Source organism: Dermochelys coriacea, chromosome 8, assembly GCF_009764565.3.
Source record: "Dermochelys coriacea isolate rDerCor1 chromosome 8, rDerCor1.pri.v4, whole genome shotgun sequence".
Classification (NCBI taxonomy): domain Eukaryota; kingdom Metazoa; phylum Chordata; order Testudines; family Dermochelyidae; genus Dermochelys; species Dermochelys coriacea.
Window position 1 is genome coordinate 92,419,571 of NC_050075.1, and position 10,053 is coordinate 92,429,623.

At 35.9% G+C, this 10,053-nt stretch overlaps 1 protein-coding gene across 18 annotated transcripts in view; it reads right to left on the bottom strand.

The window, feature by feature from the left end:
* The window catches only part of NFIA (nuclear factor I A), a 465,041-nt gene that overhangs the window by 143,597 nt on the left and 311,391 nt on the right, over positions 1-10,053 (bottom strand). For all 18 annotated transcript variants that reach the window (XM_043520338.1, XM_043520341.1, XM_043520340.1 and 15 more), the window contains exon 3: positions 240-305. In XM_043520338.1, coding sequence (XP_043376273.1) covers positions 240-305 — 66 coding nt within the window. The remainder of the gene's footprint in view (positions 1-239; positions 306-10,053) is intronic.

The window sequence follows — 10,053 nt, forward strand, 5'->3', positions numbered from 1 at the left end:
ATTTTTAATGGAATAAAGATCTCCCTCCTGGATTGTAGAGACAAATGCTACTCTAATATTGTGAAACCGTGGCATTTAACTAGGAAGAAGATGCACCATTCATTTTCAGAGATCTCTAGTCAATTGTTCAAAGACTGAGTCTTTTTATACTACACATATGCACTTATTACTTGAAAATGAAAATCCTTGTAAACATGGACTACTGTAATATTCCAAAGTAGCAGCAGGTAAGAACTTACCATTTTCTGGCTGGTCCTTAATATCAGCTTCGCTTGGCTGGCTGGGACTTTCAGATTGACTTGAATCTGAAAAACATAAAATACAGCCAAAAATTACAGGGTCTGCTGTGGAAAGTAGATCACAGGCGCCAGACTTCCTTAAAAGGTTGAAAGTACAAGCTAAGGACAGGAATGTTCCACTAGGACATGACAATGCTAGAAGGCCAGTGCCCTGGTCGTATTTATGCTAGGAAGAAACTGTATCTTGTTTACAGCAATGCATGGGGTGTTCAGTCTGTGCATTAGCATAAATTAGGCTTAGAGAAATCTTCTCTTTAGAGGAAGCCTGATTTAAACTGCTTTTCTACATTTTTTATAATGCATTTTGGATGTTGCATACAAACCTGAGACATAATCCAGAGTCAAAACATATTTTTAAACTGGCATATAACAGTAACTAACTATAAAAGTAATGTTAACTAACATGTTCTGATTACTGTCTGTATGTTACAGCAACAGAAATTCGCAATACAGATAGAAGACCTGATTCTGATCATGCTTTCACTGTGCGTACAGTGGTGTACACTGAAATAAATGGCATGACTCCCCATTTACAGTGGTGTAAAGTGAGATCAGATGCTGAACCAACGGCTTCAGAACATGCACCAATAATGAGTTCTACAGGTTCCTAGTTAAAATTCTCCAACTAACCTACTAATATATTTGCCTGAAACAATAAAATGACCCATAAAATCATTTCTGTTGATGTAGGTTTGTTAATCTACATTCACTTTCTTTTGTACTAAAAAGCTGTTTTTAGTTAAATATAATGATTTTTAGCAAAAGCCTTGGGTAAACAAGATTTTTGTTTCATAGTTATTTTTAACTGTCTGCTCTTCAAATTGGAAAAAATGCTTTATATGTGTAAAAAAATATTTTCTAAAGAAAAACTCAACCTCTTAACTAGGTTTTCTTAAGACCAACAGAAACATTACAGAGTTAAAAGAAATCACATTTTATCAGTTTGGGGTAAAAGAACAATTTGGGATAAATTTAAACGTTAAAAAAAGTTTTAACTGAAAACACACTTAAGGAATGAAACCATTGTTACTGTACTAAAAAAAAATCTACATTTGTGATAAACCTATTTCCTCACTTCACCTTGACTCTGCAAGGTTTAGAATTAGCTGTCTGAAATTGGACTACGTTTCAGTAACAAGTCAATGCAAGATCAAAAGGTCATGACACTTAACTGTGATTAAACTGAAAATCTTACTTCTATTGCAATAAAGTGATAACATCACCCCTTCTTTTTCTTTGAGGTATTAATAGCACTGAAAGAAGCAGCACTACTAGAGACCTTGGATCAAGCAATGCTAATTTATTGCTTTAAAAAGGCCCCTTGCTTTTAAGCAAATGAAGATTTTAATTACTACTGAGTACTATAAAGAAAATGTGTATTTTAAGTATTTAAAAAAAAATTACCTGCTGACTGTATCCATTAACTATCATGAAAAAGCTTAAAGGACAATTCCGTATAAATTAAACATTACATCTAATAAAAGGTGTGCACAACATAATTTTCATAAAGTTTGTAATATAAACATTAAAAATGTTTAGTAAAGAAAGCTTCAGGGTAGATATCTGTAGTTAAAATCAATGTGAAGTTCAGCTAAAAAACCTGACAATAAGAAAAGGAGTACTTGTGGCACCTTAGAGACTAACAATGTGATATCCCACAACATTACTATCTACCTCTAAGAACTATCTTCTCCTTCAGCTTTTAAATGCATTACTTTAATCATTTCATAAAGGAAGTTTGGCAAAGATTTTAAATTTAAACTTTGCCGCTAACATTTTATTTTAAATATCAGCTTTGTGGGTTAGCATTATCTTATGCTCCCTAAACGCAGATCCTGGATAGCAGATAGTCCATATAAGCCCATCCTTAACATTGCCATATTCTGGACACCCTATTTTGACAGAAGTTTAATGTTTTTGGTACCACAAGGTTAAAAATTCAGCCAACATTCAAGGACTAATTCAACATATTTCATTTCATATGACATGCATTATGTTTCTTTTTTCCCCACCAAGCCATTGTTCAATCACTGTTTGACCTTTACAACTAAAATAATGTTAAAATGTAGTAAAAATATTTATTTTTAAAAAACAGACAGCGAAGAAATATGGAAATAAGATGAATAACTAAAAAAATATTTTAAAAGTCATTTAGACAGCAGCGGGAATGGTACATGTACATGCAAGGATGCCAAGCTACGAGCTGGCACACTTCTGATACCCAGTGTGGTACCTTCGCTCTTCATCGATGCTCCATATCCTGTATTTGGCACAGAAACTCAGACTTTATCTCTATATTCTGAGATACAAAGAATGCATTTTTGTATATGTTTAGCGCCGCTCTCCAGACACTAGAATTAGCGGCAAGACAGACATTGAGTCCAAACGTTTGTTAGCATATTGAGTCTTGACTTTTTTTTTCACATCTAGCTACAAATCCTATTTTTCTGCAACCGTCTCCTCATGTAAATAATACCCCAAAAAACTATAGTGTTTGCAAACAGGTGAAGGAAAATAAAATGCAGTAAAACGTGTTTTTAAAAATACGATGACACAGATCATCTAAGGCTCCTAAAAATACTAACTGGGCAAAAGTCTGCTCAGAATTGTCATGCAAGGTACAGTCTCATGGAAACCCCTGATAAGAACACTGAAGAAGGCACATAGCCAAAATGTTTCTATGCAGAATTTTGTTTCCCTGGTTTTATTCAGATGCTGCAGATGATCTGGCACACATAAATGTGCCACCACACAATTAAAGGATTGGCAAAATTCAGTGCCATTGTATTTTATAACCTTGTCGAGGACTACATAGTTTTTGTTCACAGCCCACCTCACTTTTTCCTGAGTTGGCAATAGCTCACACTATTTTTCATTTTGATTTAGGAAACTTTAAACCCCCAGCTTTCTGAATGTTTCATGTTTTGTGGGTTCTGATATTGTGGGTGGGATGTCAGTCCTGCTGAGTCAGTTAGCCAAACAGGTGACTAGAGAAATAAATTAATTTTTGTCCACACATATTAGATATAAATGAAAGATTGTTTTATAAGTATGTGCATGAAATCAATAAAATCACTGATTATAAAGCAGTTTAACAATGCATTTGATATTCTCTTCTCTATGTATTTGATAGCTGCTTCACACAATACACTGTATATACTTCATGCCTATTTTCTTTAGCAACGACATTGCCAGTTAAATTCTACTACCTGCAATAATTAGAGCCATTGAAAAACATACAAAACAAAATATACAGTAGATGGGAGCCCCTCTTGAATCCAGGGCCCCCTGCGGCAACAAGTTTCATTGGTGCCTGAAAATAGGGCTGGGAGAAAGCCAAAGAATCTGTATATTACAATAAAGTGCATGTTATTAAGAGGTGTATTTAAATGATTTCAGATGGAGTTGGAAACATCATAGTGAGGAAGCACTATTAGGATTCCTGATTTTTTTTAAATCCAGGAGTTTAGTTTTACGTTTAAGGAAGCTTAACCTTGAATAGCACAGCATTTTTTAGTTTAAAAAAAGCCCACCAGTAGAATTTTAACTCAAAAGCAGCTAGAGTTAGCATGCATGAGAGTGCACTCTGGTTACCAGACTATTGGGGCTCAAATGGGGCTGATATCAATAATCATTATAGGGAAACAGAATAAAAGGAATTTTGAAGCTATATTATTCTGTATCTCCACGAGCCAACTATTAGTGGGGGTGAAAAAAGACAAAATGGGCCAGATTTTCTGAAGCAGCCTCTGATATTGTGCCTGTATTTTCTGTGCCTCTTAGGATCAGGACCTTAAAAACATGCTACCCCAATGCAACAATGGGTGTTATATGGAAGAGCTGAGTCTGATCTTGAACTTGACCTCAAACTGTGGACAGGCATGGTCCTTTAGCTCAAGCGGGAGGGATTTGTGCTTTCTGATGCTGATGGTCCTGGGTTTCATTCCCACTGTCAATTGTGGTGCCTTGTATGCATGTGACCACAGATTCACTACAGAGTAGAAAAAGGGCTCGTGGTGCTGTGTGTCATTGAACAGAAGTGATCCATTTTTTGACAACGATAAAACGGAAATATGAAAGGTTCACTGAAAACTCTGGGTTCTGGGTGGTAGCAACATCAACAGACTAACACTGCAGTCCTTATTTATAGACAAGGAAGAAACAGACCTGAAACAGAGGCACAGAGGTATCCTACTTCCTCAAAGAAAATGACCATAGTTTTACCAACTGCTTATGCAGTTTGATCATCAAAAATACACTTATCCACTTACCACTACTACACTACTTATAATTATGCTACCTTGGAGAGGCAGGACATTTTCTTGGAGAGCTACTGTATGGTAAACAGAAAATCTCCTCTCCACTTTCATTCAGGACATGCAACGTTCTTCCTCTCAACATTTCCTGTTTGAATCTAGGCCAAAGTGGTAGTGACCTTAAGCGACCTATCTTGGCTATCTGGTGTTCTATGTTAAATGAATTAGTGGGTGTCAGATTAATTCCTACCAAACTAGTGTCCACATCACAACTGAACCCTTGTTAGTAGTTTTATCAGAGAAGCCAGTGTGTGAATGGGCATGGAAATGTATCTACCCTCTAACTGGGAGAGGTGATCCCTTCAAGATAGAGGAAAAACATGTTGGTGGGGATCAATGAGGAAGACTGGATTAACACTGCCCATGCTAACCGGGTTCTGTGGATAAATAAATAGAGAGCTCCTTTCTTCAGTACTGCCAGTCCACACCTTTCACAAGCACTAGAAAAGTGCAAAGTTAAATTTTCCATTCATGTAATGTTTTATGGGGAAAATATTGTATAATAAACTGACATTTTATTCACGTTTCAGAGTCTTATTTGTAATAAAATATTTATACGGCTGGGTTGTGTTCGTACAATACATTTTTCATCTATAATTTGGGGTACAGATTCCACCAAAGATTTATACATGTAAAAAAATCTAAATCATATCTCTTTATACACAAACCTGTATGCTGAGTTTAAGGGACCAGTGATTTACAAGCAGAAACCAGAACAGGTATTGAGACTTTTTATACTTACTTTTACTAAATTTACTACAATTGTTATTTATAGATAGTTAGTAAATGTCAATTTCACCTAACACACACACACAAACTGATGAAAAAATATTTCCACCAATAATAATTAAAATTTGCAGATAAGCAAAGTAAGAAAAATGTTGCTTGAAAATTCATTAGAGTTTCATTGCAGAATATTTAATTTGTATATTTTGACATTTGGTGTTGACAATTTATGTTTTAAGTTTATAAGGCTTTAGTTTTTGAATCTAAATGTCTACAGTCATCAAATAATTATTTTTTGACCCTTCTATTGTTTGATAACCTCCCACCACAGTGAAAATTTGGATAAATAAAAACTGAGGAACAAAAAGCTTAAAACCCATCATTTTGTGCAACTGTGAAAATTTAAATTGATAAACATTAAAAAATGCTTAAAAGTAAACATTGTTCCATTGAAATTATAAAAAAAATAAAAATCAAATTCTGCCATGCCTATTTATAGGTATAGGGGTGTGTACTATTATTTATTTTAAATAAGACACCGATCTACATTTAAACTCTAGCCATTACCTTCAAGTCCACTATTTTATAAGGTGTTCCAAGTGCCCATGTGTCATTATACACGTCTGCCTCACACATGTATAGATCCATACCAGCCTTCTAGTTCTTATTTTATGCACCCCATATACAGTATGTTACATCTTTTCAACTCATGCACAAGGGTTCTGCAGTGGTAAAATCACAGCAATGCCAGTCTGGTTTTTATAAGGAAAGGACTCTTAATTCCTATACACTGGGAAAGAGATTATCTTTGATAATGGAAATGTAAATCAAAGCTTGCTGCTGTTTATTCCAGACAGACATTTGTGTGTTAAGTCTGTTTATCAGGCAACACTTTGTCTAAGCCAGGAAGTAGTCAGCCTTTGTAACAAGATGTATGCAAATGATTTTCCCATGAGCCCTTGCCACAAAACTTTTGTGGCAAAAAACTCCTTATTACTTCACCAGTAAGACGTTACTAAGCTACCCTGTGAGTAGACTAGCGACAAAACAGCTAGCTAGACTATGCTGATGAGTTTGAATGAGACCAAAACATGTGCCCACAGTCTGTTGCTCTTTATTCTAAGCAGACTTTGTGTATTACATCTGTTTATCAAGCAACACTTTGTCTGAATAATCAGGCTTTGTAACAAGGTAGTTGGAAGCAGAAATCCCAGAAACTCCAGAGCTAACTTGTCTGAGGCAAAAATTCCTCATTACTTCCTTAGTCATAAGAAATGGGAGCAATATGTATAATAACTTGTCTATAATGATAATAATACTCCAAAGCTGTATCAAAATGGTTTTCATTTTAAATCAACTTTGTTTGTTTTCATGAGTCCATGCATGAATGATTTACTGGTATCATGCGATAGCCTAGAATGTGGGAAAACTGTGTATTCCCGTATTTGTTGGTTGACATTACAAACAAGCATTTGATTCACATCTAATTGTTTGTTTTTAAAACAGTTTACAGCCTTTTTGATTCCTGCTTATAGATTTAATTCTGGAACATTTTCTATGTATTTCTCTGCAGCAGCAAACATTAATTTTGACTTAATTCAAATTGTCATCAAAGGGTTCCTTAAGGAATCCCATAGCACACATTTTACATGTTATAATAAAATATTCTTAAAGTAAATACCATGCAACTATTTGTTTTTTTAATTCCAAGAGACACAAAAATCCGTTACCCTAACCCAAAGCCCTTTTTCCTAGACAAAATAAACATTTTAGGATTTTACTTGTTTGTATTCTCCTCAGTGGTGCTGTATGCATCAGCAGCTAAAAACAAAGAAACTTTTAGCTGCTCAGACAAAATGCAGAAGCTCCCCAAACAACGAAGCAGGGCTGGGGGTGGGGAAGCATTCAGAAAGTCTGACAGTCCATTCAATATAGGGATGATGGCCATAATGCACCCAGGGTCCCCTTGCTAATTAAATATGCATTGGCACAGTTTTGATCGATGCAAGCCATGGATCAGATGACACACCTGCAAAATCTTGAGCCCAGTGCTCCCAGGAAAGGGAAAATACAGCCTGTCTCCTTATCTTTGTTTTCAAAGGCTCTCAATTTCTGTGCTTAGATATCTAATTTAATTCTCTCACCCCTCAGCAAACTGGATTAGGAAAGTCAATACTGCCTTTGTGCATCGACAGGAACACACAGCTTTCCTTTTATTCAATTTAGCCATGACCTTTAGACAAAGATAATGACAACTGTCTAAAAGTAAGGTAAGGCCCTACAGAGGGGGCCACTTTGCTTTTTGTCATTCCACAGCTCTGGAACTTCCCGTCAGCCATAGGGCAAGCTGGAAACAATTTTTTGCAAATGTCAGCTCCGAACCAGTCCTTAAAAACCAAGTGGAGCTCGTACTCCATCCAGGAAACCATTTGATTGGCGTCCCACATCAGTGTCAGGACTATTGTCAGACACTCACCAGTCATTTGCCAAGAGGCAGAAATTAACCCTGAAGTAAACAATCACCCCAATAATATATTGAGCTGCTGTATGGAGAAGGAAGCGATAGTACTATTTATTCAATAGGACTTTAGAAAAAAAAGTGAAATGGAAGAGTCAAGTAAATTCCATGGGTAACAAATAAATTTCTGGCCATGATATTTGGAAGATAATTTGGAATTTTAGGCCTACCAGTATATTGTGGAGAGAGTTGTACATATCTCCCAAAAACATGTGTTGAAGTGCTAGAGATCTGAGAAGAATCTGTCCATATATCTTCATAAGCCTGATCCAAAGTCAGTAGATTCCCATTGATTTCACTGGGGTTTGGATCAGGCCCTCTATTACGTGGACCCCTGTCTACAAGATCTGAGACCACAAATTCATTTCGTACAGGCCTCCAAAAAGCCATCACCTTGTAATTAATTTTGGTAACTACTGACATGGGTCATATTTGAATTGATGATTTAGAGGTGAAAAAAATCCATATTCCCTAAGTAATCCAAACCGACAAGAAAAGTGAGCTTTTATGATGTAAAATATTTAATTTTGCAGTATTTTTGGCTGTATTTAAAAATATACTTGGCATTTCCTAGACATGGACCATTATTTGTCTTATATGCCCTTTTTACATAGGTTTGGAGAAAAATATTTGTAATGAGGAAAAAATCTGAGCAAAGTTGGATTTCTGAGTCTCTACAATCTTGGGAAATAAAAAAAATCAGAATAAATAAGAGCCAGGAGAAACTACTGCTGCCCTCATATCCCTGGGAAATATAAATTAACCTATTTTTCATCATCATGAACCCCAAAATAAAAAATTTTGAACCTCAACCCTCAGATTCCTTTCTACAAAATTTGCCTATATCCCTCACAAACTGATTTACACTATTCATTTCTATGACTTTTAAAGTGATTTAAATTAATTGGATCATTTCAAGTTTTTTAGAGCGCTTCCATTTGTATCTATATGGGTTTCTAGACAGATGCAGTGCTCACTTATTTAAAATTAACTGCAGTACAATAATTTTAAATTGCTTCACACTGTACTAATCTCAAGTGCTTTGAAATATTTGAACCACTCTATTTAGAAGCCATCAACGTTCTGAATATGCGCACCAATGAAGAATTTAAAACACTGAAGGGTTTCATTGATGATCCTAAAGTGTCGGTGAGCAGGGTTCTGGGCACTCTCAGTATATAGGTATTTAAAACTATAGAGTAATTCTACAACGTTTGTCTGAACTTCAATCTTTAATTAATTAAAGCTCATTTGAGCTATAACATTTCAAAATGTGTGAACTGATAAAAAATTTATAAAACTAGAAAAACACCATTATAAATAATGACACATTGAAACTATTATTATTAATAATAAAATAATGTGCACTCATATAACATCTTTCATCTGAGGAACTCAAAAGCATTTTATTAGCATTAAGTTAAACCTCACAATACTTATGTAAGGAAGGTTTCAGAGTAGCAGCCATGTTAGTCTGTATTCGCAAAAAGAAAAGGAGTACTTGTGTACTGCTTTCTGTAAGGAAGGTGATTATTTTACCCATTTTATAGATGAATGACCTGAGGCATGGACAGATTAAGTGATTTATCCCCAGAGCTACAGTGTCTAAAAGATGGGAATAGAAGGCAAGAGGCCTGGCCCATAATATCTTGCTCTAAACACCAGATATTGTTCCCTCTTATAGATAGGCACCATAACTACGGTGTTGCCATGGTTAACCTAGAAAACTTCCAACCGTACTGTATGAAAAAAGTGTGGTTTAAAAGCCAGGTACTAATGTCAGTCAGACTGAAGCCTTTTAATCTCCCTCAGGGCAATAAAACACCCACAAGTGGCCCATGTCAGCTGACTCAGGCTCATGGGATGCAGGCTGCAGGGCTATAAAAATATAATGTAGACGTTCAAGCTCAGGCCGGAAACCAGATTCTGGGACCCTCCCCTCTCACGGGGTCCCAGAGTCTGGGCTCCACTGAGAGCCTGAATGTCTACAATGCAATTTTATAGCCCTGCAGCCCGAACCTCCTGACATTGGCCAGCCATGGGTGCAAACATACCCCTAGGAGCCCTGTCGTCTGCCATCTTTTCCTTCATTTTCTGGAGGCAACTTCAAATCACTCCCCAAGAATCTTTGAACGAAGCACCTTCCATATCAATACCTAATTAAATTATTAATCATAATAGTACATTTCTTTGT